General features: G+C 44.2%; 1 protein-coding gene across 1 annotated transcript in view; it reads right to left on the reverse strand.

Moving 5' to 3' along the window:
• Nucleotides 1-17,558, reverse strand: part of FARSB (phenylalanyl-tRNA synthetase subunit beta) — a 73,057-nt gene continuing 55,499 nt past the window's right edge. The window contains exon 17 of the mRNA XM_025912803.2: nucleotides 1-781. Coding sequence (XP_025768588.1) covers nucleotides 630-781 — 152 coding nt within the window. The 3' untranslated portion in view covers nucleotides 1-629. The remainder of the gene's footprint in view (nucleotides 782-17,558) is intronic.

Genomic DNA, 17,558 nt, shown 5'->3' on the forward strand with positions numbered 1-17,558 from the left:
TAAGTATTTAAAGCCATGATTTTATAGTATTGATTACAGCAGAACGGATAGCCTGGGGCAAAAATACTCTTTCATGGTTTCCGAATGTTCATACCGCACTGCTATCAACACGTTTGTTTTAACTCGTCTAGCAGAACAGATGTGTGTTGTGTGAACTCCGTCTCAGGATATCAGAGTGGAAACACCCACGCACCTTCAAGCCCTTCAAATACTCGAGCCTTCTTTCACTTTCAAAGGACTTCGAAGGCTGTAACTGCCAGACGGCCGCTGCTCCCTAATCGTTTCCCAAAGCTACCGTTGTTTCCCACTGCTGGCTGCACGTCAGATGGAGAAGGAACAAATTCTTCCATTCTCCCGCATCAGCGCTGGTTTCATCTGGCCCGCGGTCCTCTGGGCTTCTCCTCGTAATGCGGCTTCACAGCGTGTTCGCACAAGCTGGCCTAATGCAGGAAGCCGGCGGCCTCTACACACGGAGCCAGACACGACTTTCTACTTTATTAAACATTAAAGCGCAAGCGAATGGTCCGGGGGGGGGGGGGGGGGAAGGGGGGGGAGGGCGGAGACGACTCAAGGACACCAGGGAAGGAGCAGAATGCTCCGGGAGAGAGTCACAAGGCAGAGACCCATCTTCACAAAAAGGGCTCGATGTTGATTTCCAGGGAGGAGCAGGGCATGGTCAGCTCAAATTTAGTGATGACATCAGGATGAAGGACCCCGAGCTTCCCGATGCTTTGACCCCTGGCCAAGATCTCGGCGCATCTCCCGGGGAAGAAAGCAGCACCTGAAAGAGAGAAATCAATGTTTCTCCCGGCCAGAGAGTCAACAGACATTTAACACCGCAGGCTCACTAGTCTGCTGGAAAAATAACTCCTTTAAGCCACTGGCTAGTAAATGAAAGTGCTTCCTCACACTTTCTAGTCTTGAAATTATTTTTGGTATTACAGCTAGCAACTCTTACAAGGAAAAGGTTAATAAGCAGTAAATATCAAAGTCAGGGTTCTGTATGGTTTGTCTTTTTCTTTCTTTTCTTCCTTCCTTCCTTTTTTTTTAAATCCCAGAGCTCCAGGCAGGAAGGATCAAGAAAAGGAGGCTGACGAGCACAGCTGGAGTAGTCCTAGGGGAACCTGGCAGGGAGGAAGGACAAAGGGGAAAAGTGAACCGTAAAACTGATGACCTTACATGGGAAGAACCTGTTTTGAAACAGGTTTTTCCATAGTCATCCTTGCTGGATAAAAATTCATTTACTATTCCACCCTCACTCTTTTCTACCTTCTTGCGCAGAGAAGCACAAGCTTACACTGTCATCGGCAGGCTTAGGCCTTGTTAGCAGAATGCAACCCCCATTCCCGTCGGAGAAAGCACTTTTTCAGCAGTTCTGGAGCCTCTTCCGTAAAACCACAGCAAAGGCCAGCACCAAACAAGTCTGGGTTGACCCCCGATTTACTTCAAGATAGGCAGGAAGTGCTCTCTTCATCTGGTGTCAGTGCAGAGACATGGCTCACCAAACCAGGAACTGGTACTGAGGCTCAAACAGCCAAACACAAGCAAACCTACAAGCCCCTCCAGATTCGCCAGCTGGCCAGGGCCACAGAGTTCAGCAGTGCTCATTCCGTCCTCAAGGTTGGGGTGGGGGGTGGGGGGGTGGGGGGGTGGGAGCTGACTCACTTCTCTAGCCACCAACTTGAAAAGAGATCAGGCCCACAGCTCCTGACCGATTCAACCGAAACATTTACTGGCATGAACTAGAAATACCCAGCAGGTCTGGGCCACAAGCCTGCAGCCTGCCGTTTTGGAGTGAGTGCATTATTTATGAAAGGATAAACTGCTGAGTCTGTACTAATGGCTCCAAGGTCAGCATGATGAAGAGGGGTGGAGGGGGACCACGAACACGTCAGTACCAGCTGCACCACGAAGACACAGGACAATTTCACACCGTTCCCAGTGAGCCCAGAGGATGTATGTTTATGTTCCTGAAAAACAGTGTTTTGTTTATTTTTGAGAAAGAACGACCGTGCGAGAACACGCAAGCTAGGGAGGGGCAGAGAGAGGGAGACAGGATGGAAAGCAGGCTCCATATGGTGAGTGCAGGCCCCGATGCGGGGCTCGACCTCACAAACTGAGATCATGCCCTGGGCCAAAGTCGGGCGCTTAACTGACTTAGCCATCCAGGTGCCCCCACCTAAAAAACATTTTTGTCACTCTTAACTCTCAGAGCACCCTGGGCTGAAATACAAAATGGTCTGTTCCTCACCTCCCCCTAAACAATTTTGTTTCGATGTCTTATTAGAAAATTTCACTGGACTGCATCTGGAGTTTGTATTTGGCTGTGCACATGCATCCACGCTTGGACAGGGGGGGGGTCAACACAGAAAGCAAACCGAACGGATGAAGTGAGAGAGATATCACTAAATCTGATAAAGACGGCACACTTGAACCCCATTTACAAAACTAACCCCACCCCCACCCTCATAAAAGAAATCTTCAGACGACAAAGCGTGGAGCTTGTCTAAGCATTGACGGTAAGCGGTGTAACCAAGACTCGGACACCGGAAGGACCGCTGAGGAGGCCACTCGCTCCACCGTCCGTCACCCCTTTACACACACACACACACACACACACACACACACACACAACTACGGCTGAATGCCCTACACTAACTGAAACCACCAGCGGCCCGTTTCTAAAGGCCATCCAGAAAGAAAGGAGGCTTAAGACCTTCCCTGCTAACCCTGCTCTGTTTAAGAATCCTCCCTGTGTATCAAAATCCTTTTTATCTATCTTCAAATTCCAATTTGATTGGATTCATTTTAACTGAAGCATAAAACCAGACTATTTTAGAATCTAAGCCAGATGTACTAGTTCTAACAATGTTAGCAAAATAAAGCTGAAGAGATAAGAACTCAGAATTTTTACTTCATAAAAGAACCTTTGGAATCAGCACTTTTTAGCAAAATTCAGTTACATTCTTCTTCAGTGAGCAAGCGTGCTCATGCCATCTGCCCGTTTCTCCAGAAGTTCCGACCACATTTGGCTTTAGCTTGTTAACCCGTCAGGTACTCGGTCAAACAAAAATGTTCCTATCATGAAATACAATTTCCCTCTTTCCAAAGAAAACTGAAATTCACTATGATGCATTCATTATTTAAGATCTATTCGAGTAGGAGAGTGCTCTAAATAACGTAAATGCCAAAGCTCTCAGGCCAGCACACGGGTCCGTCCGAGTCATCACCACACGCTAACCTGGCCGGGGTCAGAGGACCCCGCTGTAGAGCAGCCGCCGCACCAAGGGGGCCTCGGACGCCTGGACCAGGGGGAGCCCTCCTCTACCCACCGCACGGAAGAGGGAAGTTCGGTAACGGAGTTCTTCAGAAACTTCACTTTGCTGAAAACTGTACCCTTTAACCCGTGACACCACGATTGTTTTTTTTTTTTTGCAATTTCTCTTTCCTGACAAGGTCAGATGATGATAAGTACTTCTTTTTTTTTTTTTTTTTTTTTTTTAATGTTTACTTATTTCTGTGAGAGAGAGAGACAGAGAGAGACAGAGACAGAGAATCCAAAGCAGGCTCCAGGCTCTGAGCTGGCTGCACAGAGCCCGACGCGGGGCTCGAACTCATGAGCTATGACATCATGACCTGAGCCAAAGTCGGACGCTTAACTGACTGAGCCACCCAGGGGCCCCAGTACTTCTGATTTTATTGACTCTTCTGTTCAGAGCAAGGAGGAAGTTTTGGTCTTCACGCACACAAAGGGACTTCAAAGGGTATGGAGAGGACCTAAAAAATGGACCGCCTGACTGATGATGGGTGTAGACTAGAAATACTGAAAGAAAATTTAAAATTATTGGAACACAAGCATTTCTTAGTGCTTTTTAAAACGTTATGGCTCAAACCAAACTTTGCAGGCAGAAATAAATCACTCCAAGGAAGAGAGACAAGAAATAAGAGAATTGCTTCACTATGGAAACAAAGGGAACAGACTGGAGTAAAGGAGCCATTAGGCCCGAGTTCAAAGATGACAACGTCTCCCATCGATTGCAGGATGGCTGAGCTCAGGAACAAGGGCAGATCGATGCATCGTAACGCACTGCCTGGGACTGGATGCAACTTAAATCAGTCCTTCTAGGAGAAGTCACATCTGAATGCAGCCTCACCACGGGTCTGGGCTTGTGAACAACCAGGCCTGGATGACAGAGGCTACTCTAACCTCCTCGACACAAAACAAACACATGTTTCTGGAGAAAGAGCGGCCTGCTGGGTCTAGAGACATAAAGCTGCCAATTCAAGGAAAGTCATGGTGCCCTGTGAATGGGAATTCTAAAATTCAAATTCTACAAAATACATGTGCTTATTACCCTTCTTCACGTGTCTAAGCCCAAAGAGAGGTCCTGGTTTCCGGGGGTACTAAGGTGTGTCTAAACACGACAATTTTCAACCTGTGCCCAAAACGCTCCCTGGCAGAAAGCTCCTCGGCTCATTTTTCCAGCCGGTTCCCTGCAAGGATTAAACTCTTGGCTTTGCCGGTATCCATCACAGTGAAGCGGCTTCCAACGGAAAGCAGACCCAGGGGAAAACAGTGCTCTCTGCTGAAATCCACGTGGAAGCCCAGACAAAAGAAACATCAGTTAAGCACAAGCAAGAATTTAATTTCCAAAACCTAGTGGGGTGTAAGTAAGTCCCTTAATTAAAGCTTTTGTAGCATCTCCTCCAGGTCTGTAATTGTCTCTCTGGCTCGGGCGGCAGGACCACTTTGAGGACCTTGGGGGTAATTCTCGGCCAGTAACGCGGCACCGCACCCAGTCTTTAGCACATTTTCTGGCTAATTGACCTTCAAAGCGTTGGTGAGCTCCCACTCTTGCTCACTGCCAAACACCTTTCACAGTTTCTTTTTGCCCCTGTCTTTCTTTTAGGGTTATATTATAGGCCCAAAGTTTGGATAAGCTTCACACACAGAGCCATTCCTATAATTTTATGAAGCATCGGAAGTAAAGGTTTAAGGCGGTAACTGAGCAGACCTCTAATCCGAACGTGGCGCAGCGTTATCAAGCACGAGGCTCTTAATTCCTTAACCTTAAACCCCTGCCAGTGGCTATATTCATCTGGCACTCTATTTTGACCATCGCTAACAATCTCTACTCACAATTTTACTTTTCCCTTCACATCACTGAGACATGCCTCAGGATTCAAATCCCCATATTTAACTGCCTGCAATCTGGTACTTACTTCATCACCCAGATTTTTCTCTAATAAAAAGGCAAGAACAAAATAAAAAGGGGGCAAGGAGCTCTGGAAAAGGGCGGAGTGTATCTCACCTGTGTCACAACAAATAATAGAAAACACCACTATCGGCTTAAATACAAATAACCACATAGAGCTCTCCATAAATTCAGGGACAAAATACAAAATGTGGAATCATACAGATACCGTAAGCCACTGAGCTGACTGTATTTTGAATCTGTTCTAAATGGCTGATGATGTGATATGGGGTGGGGATAGGAATCATCATTTAACAGGCTGATTCTAGGGCTGGCACCTACCAAGCCTACCCCTTCCTCTCCGAAGTCCTAATTCTAAATACCATTCCACGGTGCGACAGTCCATCCTAGGAAAACACGAAGGACAAGGACATTCCCAGCCTTCCATCCTGGCGTGACGTGGGCAGAGTGGAACGGGGCTGAAACCACAACCCCCTACGCAGGGCTCCCCTCCTGGTTTCCCACCAGCTTCCTGAGAGTGCAGTGACCAGAACCGTCTAACTCTGCCGCGGGCACGTCAACCTCACTTTCCCTTTCTAAGCAGCGTTCGCTTAAAGGAAGAGAAAGAACAAAATATAGGGCCTCTTTTAAAAAACTGAACACACACTTAAACCGAACATGGGTGCACGGTAGTTGGTTCTTGAAGTGTCAGAGGCAGTTCTTGGTGTAGCAGCGGAGTGGGGAGACCCCATCGGGCAGGAAAGAGGCACGACAGAGACAGCATGTTAACTTATAAACACAAAGAAAAAGGTTTTAGAAGGAAAAAAAAATCAGTATAATTACTGAGCTATAAACCTGCACATTTTTTCCCCCAATCTCAGTCCACTACAGGTTGGGAGAAAAGTATCTCTACAAAGCTCATTCAATTTGTAAGTGGAGACCGAATAATTTCCAACTGGTAATATAAAACACCCGTTTCCCCCTAGATGTATATAATTCCTTGCCTTACATCTGAAGTGAAATATTTATGGTACCTAAAGTCTTTAAAGAGAGGGGACCTAATCCCTTGAGTTTAATGGCTATCTTTCATCCCTTTCAGAAGATCAAAAGAAAGAAAAAGCCCTGACACAACTTTACAGTGCTAATCCCAACACACCTGCAGACATCATTAACTCTTAAAGCAAAGGCCACCGGACGTGAGCGGAGAGGGTGCCTACTTAACCCCACAGCATGGGACCGAGGAGGAAACCTGCACTCACGGCAACAGCCTACGGAGACTGGACAGGGCAAAACCCCTACTGCAGGTAAGGACTGGATCCTGTAGACTTTATTCTTAAAAAGGAATCAGCCGAGCCCAGACTATCTAGTCTTCCAACAAAAGGAAAATGTCTTCAATAAAAAATCTTTTAAAACAGTGAGGCTGTGGCCATCTATGGCGTCATCGTGGCAACTGTGATTAGCAACCTGGCTGAGCCTTTCAGTGCCACTGACCCCCAGGCCACTGCACATCGGAACTACCATGCAGGCTACTGCACGTGTGGGCCTGGCCTCACGGTGGGCCTGTCTAACCTCTTCTGTGGAGTCTGCGTGGGCATCGTGGGCAGTGGAGCTGCCCTGGCTGATGCACAGAACCCCAGCCTCTTTGTAAAGATTCTCATCGTGGAGATCTGGCAGCGCCAGTGGCCTCTTTGGGGTCACTGTTGCAATCCTGCAGACCGCCAGAGTGAAGACGGGTGGCTAGATGATCTGTATGGTGGGGCCGTGTCCCACTCTTATTTGTGGTTTTCCTGGGACACCTGGCCTTGCAGGGGGCTTGGTGTTCAAGGGCCCTCCCTGCACTCACTCGTTTGTCAACTTGGAGGCGCTGCCTGGCTGGAGCCTCAGTGTGGGAAGCGGGTCACTGATGACCCGCTGATGACCCGCAGCTGTGCACCTGTGTCCCAACTCCACCCCGACCCATTTTCCCGGTGTTTGTGAAATAAACGTGGTATTTGTCTGGGTCAAAAAACAAACAAACAAACAAAAAAAAACCATTTAAAATGAATCACCACAGGGCACCTGGGTGGCTGTCATTAAGCATCTGACTTTGGCTCAGGTCATGATCACACTGTGAGTTCGAGCCCCACTTCTCTCTCTCTCTCCTTCCCCACCCCACCTCTCATGGGATTCTCTCTCTCTGCCCCTCACTCACTTGTGCCCTCTCTCAAAATAAATAAATAAATCACCATAATCACTTTATGACAAAACTCCAAAATTTCCCAGTTTACTTTGTATCAACAAATTTGTAACTTCGTGGCTATCACTTTTTAAGATCTACTTTAAAGTCTACGCTATGTCTATGTCTCTCTCATACCCACCTACTCATATTTAAAAAGCTGAAGAAGGTCAACAATGTTAGAATTTAAATGTGATCCATCCAGGGGTGCTTGGGTGGCTCAGTTGGTTAAGTGTCTGCCTCCGGCTCAGGTCATGATCTCATGGTTCCTGAGTTTGAGCTCTGCATCTGGCTCTGTGTCGACAGCACAGAGCCTGCTTGGGATTCTCTGTCTGCCCCTCCCCAGCTCATGCATGTGCACTCTCAAACATAAAAAAAAAAAAAAAAAAAAAAAGTGACCCATCCAGTTGCGATTTTAAATCAGTCTCAAATTTGCTTGTATAAAACCAAAGGATTTTTAACTCCTGGTTAACAAGTGTCCTCATGGACTACTGATTTTGACAACTCCTATTCTAAATAACGCCATTGTCCTACATTTGTCTGATGCTTCCATCATTTCCCCTAACCTGTTACATTTCTTAAACACATTAAGACAGTTTTAGAATATCAACTTCTCGGGGCACCTGGGTGGCGCAGTCGGTTAAGCGTCCGACTTCAGCCAGGTCACGATCTCGCGGTCCGTGAGTTCGAGCCCCGCGTCGGGCTCTGGGCTGATGGCTCAGAGCCTGGAGCCTGTTTCCGATTCTGTGTCTCCCTCTCTCTCTGCCCCTCCCCCGTTCATGCTCTGTCTCTCTCTGTCCCAAAAATAAATAAATGTTGAAAAAAAAAAAAATTTTAGAATATCAACTTCAGAAATAAAAGGACCATCCTGCTTTCCTAGACTAATAAAATGGTTCTTTTCTAGTTTTTCACCTAATAAAATCCTTTAAGGAGGCAGTTTCTCAAGGCAAGTATGAACAACTTTACACTTTCTCCACAATTACAGTGAAATAATAATAATCATAAGGAGACCATCGTAGGGTTAACTGGGGGAAGAATGGGAATGTTAAGTATATAAGACTGTATCTATAACTTCACAATTAGTTAACTTATTTCAGACCTTTGACAAACATGGAGTAAAGAGAACTTCAAGCGTGCAGTTATGGCAGACGGGCCGTAGTTTCAGAACCAGATTTCTGCTGACACGTAGGGAGTGCGCGCGAAAAAGGAAAGAACCCAAGACTGTTAAACTCTGCCTTCTATTCCTCTCCTTCCGTGCGTAGGAAGGGCCGGGCCGCAGCCCTAGTCAGCCCTGGCCAGGCCCCCGAGGACGGGCAAGTTACAGATGGGAGAAAGCAAAGCACAAGGAGATTAGGGGACTCGCCCAAGGCAAGCCACAGGATCGGACGGTGCCGACGGCCACTGAAACGGGGCGCCTGTGTGTGTGTGTGGCCCAGAGCACAGATGGCCCACGGGATAATGTTTTCAACCTTTTGGTCAAGCTGTCCGTTCCATGTTTGCAAACTTCTTCTGGTTTAAAATAAAATAAACAGAACTTAAGAGGGGGAAAGAAACCTGACAACCTCTAACCTCAGGACAGACCCAAGCAGGCTCTGCAGAATTATCAATACAACATAATACTGACAAAACCTAGAGCATTCCAGGGAAAACAACTATGTTTTTTCAGAAATCTCACACATCATAGGCACACTAAGAATAAATTCCAGATTCTTGAGACAAGGCTAGAGTAACACGAGCAGATAAAGCAGCACCACAGTGACACCACCTAAAAGGCGAGGAGAACGGCACATCCGTTAGAACCTGTGGCAGGGCCTGCTTTTGAAGCTCTGCAACTCCTGCATGATCTGAACCCCGGAAACGACTTCGGAGAAGATCTTCTCTGTGCCTTTATTTCAGAGGCGAGAAAATGGCCGCCAGAGAGGATAAGGAAACCATACGGCTAGGTAACAGCAGAGCTGAGATCACAAGCCCGGTCTGTGCTGCTCTTACCCACTGCCACTTTTCTCAAGGGCAGAGCTGAAATCTCCCCGGAGTTTACTCTGCAGAGTGTCCATCCCAAATGCTTTCCCAAACTCACCTGCCTCTCCACAACTGTGTGGTGCAGACGGACAGATGCCAGCATCCCCCTTAGACACGAAGAAGCCCGCACGAGGGCATGAAGTCCTAGGTCACTCGGGCTCCAGCGACACAAGGACTGGAAGCAACATCCGGTGTTTTTACTGCACCGCAGCTGACGCGCGTCCCCGGGTCCGACGAAACATACCCTTTCCTATCGTTTTCACTGCTGTCTATAACCATCTTGGGATCTGCATTTCAACTTAGTTTATATCCACACATCTAAAGACATTTTTAACATTTCCATTACATTTATGTCCTAGTTTGCCAGACTGTTCTTAAAGTATCTTATGTTGGAGTTGTTCCCAATTATTCATTGTTATATACAGGGCTTCTAGAGTATATACTGCTTTTTGCTTTCTTGGTTTCTTCCCCTTTGCCAAGAGTAATAGCACACAGTAAAAAAAAAAAAAAAAAAAAAAAAAAAAAAAAAATAGGAATCCTTGTCTAGCTCATTATATACCAAAGTGTTAACACAACAGATTTCTATATTTCTAGCAATGGTAAAGCACAAACTTACATTCATGGGGGTCACGCTGATCCCATCTCGTACAACACCAATTAAACGATGCTTTCCCTTGCGTGGCACCAAGTCCTACCTTTCTTAGTTCTACTGAGGGGGAAAATGCATCAAAGCCGCCTAGGAAAGTAATTCCAAGAGGAAATCTCTGTTCAGAGAATGTAATTCAAACAAGCCAGCAGCCCTTAGGAATTAAGAGAACTGATCAGAAACTTTCCCCTCCTGGAAGGGGAGTGCCACAGTATAGCGGCTGAGACGACAGCAGTGACAGAATGCCTACCAGCTACTGATGGTATTACTCACCGAAACAGGAAGTTCTGGAGGCATTTAGAGCAAGGCATTTTGTCTTTTTTTTTTTTTTTTTAATGTTTACTTATTATCGAGAGACAGAGGAAGACAGAGCATGAGCAGGAGAGGGGCAGAGAGAGGGGGAGACACAGACTCGGAAGCAGGCTCCAGGTTCTCAGCTGTCAGCACAGAGCCCGAACGGGGGCTGGAACTCACAAACTGCAAGATCATGACCTGAGCCAAAGTTGGATGCTTAACCGACTGAGCCACCCAGGTGCCCCCTTATCTGGTATTTTTGCTCCAGGGTTTACTCTTTATGGCCTTCAACATCACTCAGAAGAAATAAAAATACTGTAACTACAGTCACATGGTTTATGTTTACAATAAGGCAAGTAAATAAAGAACTGCCTGTATTTGCGATTATACTGGGCAGTGCTGCTGTTCCCCCACGTTTCTTCTTCCATGTCTCCCTAGATATGCTCTTTTCACATAGGAGTGTGGCTGTCACCATGGCATGGTTTTAGGGGGCAGGTAGATTTTTCTATTCCACTGAATTAGCCCCCATACTTTTTGAAATTTTTATAATGGGACCAAACTGTTCTCCCTTCACAATCAGAAAGGTGACTAAAAATCAAAGCATCTCTTTAAGTTCACACTGCTATGTATCAATGGAACGGAAGTCAGATCCCTTCCTGAAAATAAAGTATTTTTAAAGGATTAGAAGGGGACAAATAAGAACCCGGGTCCTACGGGCAGAGGGTGGGTAGGAAGAACACTAGAGACACAGAAGGATGGCGAGGGCCAGGGGTTCTCAATGCAAGCTGTCGATTTCACATTTGGCCCGTCTTGCCCAGAATAACCGTCAGCAGGAAGAGTGTGTTCCTGACCCCCAACCCACCTGAATCTGCAGGTTCTCAGGGGTAGTTCCAAGTGCTCAAGTCGCCCTATGACTATCTGCATGGATTTCTCAAACAGGTCAAGATTAGACCAGAGCTATTCAACACCAACATAAAGCAAAATAACTCACCAGGATCTAAGCTCTCAGCTGAATGAAGTTAAACTGTCCTATCGTGTATATAAAAACATTGGGAGCACTTTACTTTTTTTTTTCAAATTTTTAATGTTTATTTTTGAGAGAGAAAGAGAACATGAGCACAGGTGGGGGGATGGGCAGAGAGAGAGGGAGACACAGAATCCGAAGCAGGCTCCAGGCTCTGAGCTGTCAGCACAGGGCCTGACATGGGGCTCAAACTCACAAACTAGGAGACCATGATCTGAGCCATTAACTGACTGAGCCACCCAGAGGCCCCAAATGTTTATCTATTTCTGAGAGAGAGAGAGAGAAAATTAGAGACAGAGAGACAAAGTACAGAAAGCATGCGTGGAGTTGGGGACAGGCAGAGAGAGAAGGGAGACACAGAATCCGAAGCAGGCTCCAGGCTCTGAGCTGTCTGCACAGAGCCCGAGGCGGGGCTTGAACTTGGGAACGGTGAGATCATGACCTTAGCCGAGGTCAGACACTTAACCGACTGAGCCACCCAGGTGCCCCGGGAGCACTTTAAATGAATGTCAATCTATGGGATTCCTGCAATGATGTAGAGAGAAGACTAAGCTAAAAGGCAGAAAGGAGTCTAAGTAAAGGATAATATGGGAAGCAGAGAGAAAAGGTGCCGGCAGATGAAAGAACCTCTGGAGAAGACAGACATCTAATGAACGTCTGGTTAACTTTCCACTTCCCCAATGCCCCACAGTCCACAGTAAAATACGTGGTTTTCATTTTTTAACAAAGCAGATTATGGCTTAACATATTTTTATTAACCTTCAGTTATTTTTGAGGGATTGAGAGAGAGAGAGAGAGACAGAGACAGAGAATGAGTGGGGGAGGGGCAGAGAGGGAGACACAGGATCTGAAGCAGGCTCCAGGCTCTGAGCTGTCAGCACAGAGCCTGATGTGGGGTTTGAACCCACTAACCATGAGATCATGACCTGAGCTGAAGTCAGGTGCCCCTGGGTGTAAATATTTTTTTTAAATCAGGGGCTCCTGGGTGGCTCAGTCAGTTAAGCACCCGACTTCAGCTCAGGTCATGATCTCGTCATTAATGAGTTCAAGCCCCGCGCCGCGCTCTGTGCTGACAGCTCAGAGCCTGGAGCTTGTTTTGTTTCCAGGTCTCCCTCTCTCCGCCCCTCCTCTGCTCATTCTCCCTCCCTCCCTCAAAAATAAATTTAAAAAGATATATTTTTTTAAATCTGCAAGCATTAGTTATTAAGGCTCTCAGAGTATTGCTTGTTAAAAAAAGGGGGGGGGGGAGGGGAGATGTTGGTCAGTGATTTTTTTAACGACATTTTAATTTCCTAAACCATAATAATAGATGGTAAGCTATTAGCTACTAAGCAGTGAGAGTTACTATATCAAACTATACCTCTGGCTCAACTATACACAAGGAGGGAGCAAAACAGAGACTGAAAAAGGTGTTGGAATACAGAGGAATGACTTCATTATTAGTCTAAGAGGATAATACAAGTAAAAAACTCCAAAAAAAAACCCCACCAAAAAACAAAAAGCCCACAACCCCACAAATACATCACTGTAAACAAAGTCCTTGGATGGGAAACCTGGTTATTAAGTTGCAAAGCGCTCTGAAAGGATGATGGGTATCAACATTTGCTCCAGCTCCTGTGTAAACAGGATCATACACAGAGTCCTCTGCTCTGATACATAATGCATTCTTGAAACAATTACAAAATAAACCCAACATATAAATACACCATCAGCTAAAAGGTTTTTATCAATTCCCTAGTTATGGCATAAATATTTCCTTTTGGAATCTGAATCTTTTCGATACTACCTGATTAAGGTCTCACTCACCTCAATTTCTAATTACCCACCTCTACATATAAATACGACATTTATTTTAATGTTGGGAAAGACTGCTAATAGACTACAAGGGCTGGGCTGATTAAGGACACTATCATGCCAAACTTTGCTTGCAAATTTCTTGAAACCGTTCTCCAGAGTTGAACAACACAGGTTTACTTTTCTTGAAAGGGTCCCACCCATTCATATACCTGCATGTTTTCTCCTGTACCTGGTTCAATGTAACTAATGGACTTCCAAAAGTCATTTCATCTTTTAAAGATATCAGAGATAAAAGTTTGGATCTTTTGTATTCCTTCATGGATTCCAAAAAGCATTTACCATAAATTTAGGAAATTAAATAGTACCATTTAAAAAAAGAGCAATAATTGGAAAACAGCATGTATCAAAATCTACAAAGCAAATGGAAAAAGAAAAAGACTGGATCTATTCCTCAAATGTACTCAGGATAAATTACAGAGAGGTTTAAATGTAAAATGATGAAACACTTAAGCACTAAAGGAAGCATGGAGAATTCCTCCCTCATCACAGAATGGAAGAAACTTTATGACTCAAAATCCAGAAGCAGTAAGGGAAAAGACTGGGAAGTTTTATTACATAAAAATCTACATGGCAAAAAAAAAAAAAAAAAAAAAAAAAAGATAATTTAAAACCTTATTAAAAAATAGTTGGATGTACATCACAAAGGGTTAGTATCCCTAAATGCGTAAGTTTCTAAAAAGAGGGAAGAGCAACATACCTAAAGAAAAAATAAGCAAGACCTGTGAACAGAAGTTCACAAAAGTAGGTAAAAATGTCCTGAATCATGAAAATACGTTTACTCGCTCACAAGAATAAGCCAGCTACAACTACAGTAGACACCCTTTTCCTCCTGAAAGACTGCCCCTCAAATGGAGAAGTCTGACAAGCCTGTCAACAAGGTTCAGGAAAAAAGGTCTTCTCATCTGCTGCTGGGTTTGTATGATGTTAGGACACAAGTCCTCCAGAGGGGTGTTTGCCACTATCTAATAAAAGTATGAATTTATCCTTTGTCCCAGTAATCCCAAACTTCTAGGAATCTTTCCCAAAGAAACACTAGCAAAAACACCAAATAACATATGCAGAGATATTCTTCATGGCATTATCTGCAGAAGCAAAAGACTGGAAACAGCCTAACTATGTCCACTGACAGGGAATTAGTTGAGTAAACTGTGGCACTCCAGTACAGCACTCTGCAAATGTCATAGAGAGAGAGAGAGAGAGAGAGAGATCTCCATATATGGCTGCAGGGTGATCTCCAATGTAGATTAAGTTAAAAAAAAAAAAAAAAGTACAGAACAGTATGTAAAGAAAGTATCAACTCCCCAGTTGAGAACATGGAGAACACAGACACACATTTAAAAAAAAACTACAGAAAGATAACCGAAACTAATCATAACCTATACAGGCAGTGAGGGAACAATGTGATCGGAACAGAAACGAAAGCTGGAATTCTTGAAATATACTTCATTTTGTAAGTTATATCCTAGGTACAAAGAAAACTGCAGATAACATTTAAATTGTTTTAATAATCATACTGATGTCATTTTGAAAAACAGAGTGAGCAAATAACTTCATCAGGAACCAAGATTTTCAATGTAAAGGAAAGAGCTATAAAGTCAAGTATAGTAAGTAAAAATCCTCTAATTCTAAGTTGGAAATATCCATATGACTCAACGTTTTCTTGTTTAAAAGAAAAAAAACAAAAACAAATGAACGGTTTCCCCAGCCCTGCACACCAAAGTCCCAGAAGCAACAACTTCTTCGGTAGCAGTAAGCAAACTCGGCACCCAGACTGCGATCTAAATTTGATTTCTCACTAAAAGGAACCGGGGCCACTTGGCTATATACCTGCTTCCAGGTCTGACACAGAACATATATATGAGCCCAGAAATGTTTTCTACATTATTACCAGCTTTAGAAAAAGCTCCATTGTATACAACCATTTTCCCTCCCCGCCCACCTTCATTTTAATAAGAACCTCCTGACAAAGGTTTCTTAAGACTTAAAAGTCTTTCCGCCTACTTTTCCAGGACAATTCAGCCCTAAAGAGGCTAAAGAAGGCAGAAATCCCCACCCTAGGCACTGTGTGCCCCCCAGATCAAGAAAGAGAGAGTCAGCATGGAGTGTCAGAGCCTCAGGGGGTGGAGAGGACATCCACAGCTGAGCAGAGGACAGCCCTGACGAGGCACAGAAAACATGCAGGGGAAAAGACGGAGTCTGGTTACAAACAAGGGCACTGATCCAGTAAGTAAATAAGTTAGGAATAATGCGAGCCAGGTTGAAGAGACACACAAACATGGAACAACAGAAAACTGGAATGAACCCCGAATGTCTGGGCTGGAATGGGAGCACTGCTATGGACTTACGGTCTTAGAAAATACACACACACATACACACACACAAAGAAAATGTGCACACACATACACATGCAAATAACTCTCACCTCCAACAGCAATAAACACACCCTAAATCTTGGCTTTTACACACCATTCCCTAATAAATAGAACCAGGATGGAGAAATGGGGCAATGGAAAAGTTCCAGATAAGACTGGGAATATTTTCTTGTGCCCAAAGCAAGCGAATGCTAATAAAGAATAGGAATATGTTAAAAGGACACAGAAGCCAGCTTGAAGGAACCCTCACTGGCCAAACTGGGGACAATGTAAGCAACTCAATTATTATAATGGATTAAAATACTGAATAAGAAATAGTCCATACTGATAGAAATAGGAAGATACATTAGGAGCAGGACATTTAAATAATTTCAAAGTTCTTCCTACAAAATGTTTATTATAATAGAGAAAGGAATAACTTTATAGTAGTAAAACCTAGTACATACACATCCTGTAACGGTTAAAGTGAACACGATCAATCATGAAATAAATGGAAACTGGGCCACTTGAGAAGACAGCATTATTTCTGTTACATTCCGCCAAATCCGAATCTAACGTAAGGAAACCTCAGACAACCCAAGATCGAGGGATGCACTACAGAATAACTGGCCTGTAATCTTCAAAAGTGAGACGGTCATAAACGTCAAGTAAAGACTATTCTAGAACTCTCCAAAAAGAGACTAGAGAATCATGGCAGCTAAAGACAACACATGAGTCTCGGATGTAAAAGATAATAAAACTTGCACAGGGTCTCAGGATTAGATGGTGGTTAGCATTAAGATGAATGGGATTTTCCTGATTTTGATGACTACATTGTCGTCATACAGGACAATGTCCTTGTTTGAAGGAAATACACACTGAAGTACTCTGGAGGTTAGTACTCTGGAGGTTAGTTACTCTGGAGGTCATTAGGTTAGTAACTTATGCTCCAACAGTTCAGGAAAGGTTCTTTGTACCGTACTTGCATTTTTTTCTTTTTTGAGAGAGAGAGAGAGCGAGAGAAAGAGAAAGGGCACGCGCGAGCAGCAAGGGAAGAGCAGAGACAGAGGGAGAAAGAGAATCCCAAGGAGGCTCTTTGCTGTCAGGAGCCTCCTCCTGGGGGAGGCTCCTCCTTGGGGAGCCGGTATGGGGCTTGATTGTGGGATCATGACCTGAGCGGTAATCAAGAGTCAGATGCTTAACCGACTGAGCCACCCAGGCGCCCCAAGTACTTGCATTTTTAAAACAGCTTGTGACTACTTCAGAATTTTAAAAACAAAGTGGGGTTTAAGTTATAGGAGTGTCCTGAAGGGAGCTTTTATCAAATTCTCAAAAACAAAACAAACAACAACAAAAATTACCACCCCAGTTCTATACTTTGAAACAAAAGGAAATACTAAATATGAATACATCAAAAGGAAATGAACATTTTGAAGACAGGTAAATTCAATAAACTTATATGCTTAAACACATCTACTTCAAAAGAAGTAAGAGCTATTAGTGGTTTTACATAACTCAATTATTCCCTTAACTAACGCCTTTCAAAGCTACTCCAATGGACAGGTGGTTTCCTTCCTTAAGATTTGTCCATCTATTTATCTAAATACATGCATCCATGTTTTTTGTTCTCTATCACAGTATTTCCTACTGTTTTGGGAAATGCAACACCTTATTTCATTTTGTTCCCTTACCCTGACAAAATATTAGAGCTCATCCATTATTTTAAGTGACTAATTGTGTTGACGGATTTATCAGACTAAAACAAAAGTCACTGCCAATACTATATTAACTCATATCATTAACTTTTCAACTTACCGAAGAAAACTTAAGAAATATGAGCTGAATCGATGTTTTGACGGATTTGCCTTTCAAGTCAGTGTTGATGAAAAAGACTTAATGTAGCGGTCCCCACAAGCATAAGACGCCATTAGGTAGCTGGTCTTCCTGAGCAACTAGA

Source organism: Puma concolor, chromosome C1, assembly GCF_028749965.1.
Source record: "Puma concolor isolate L17-30 chromosome C1, mPumCon1.1.hap2, whole genome shotgun sequence".
Classification (NCBI taxonomy): Eukaryota; Metazoa; Chordata; class Mammalia; order Carnivora; family Felidae; genus Puma; species Puma concolor.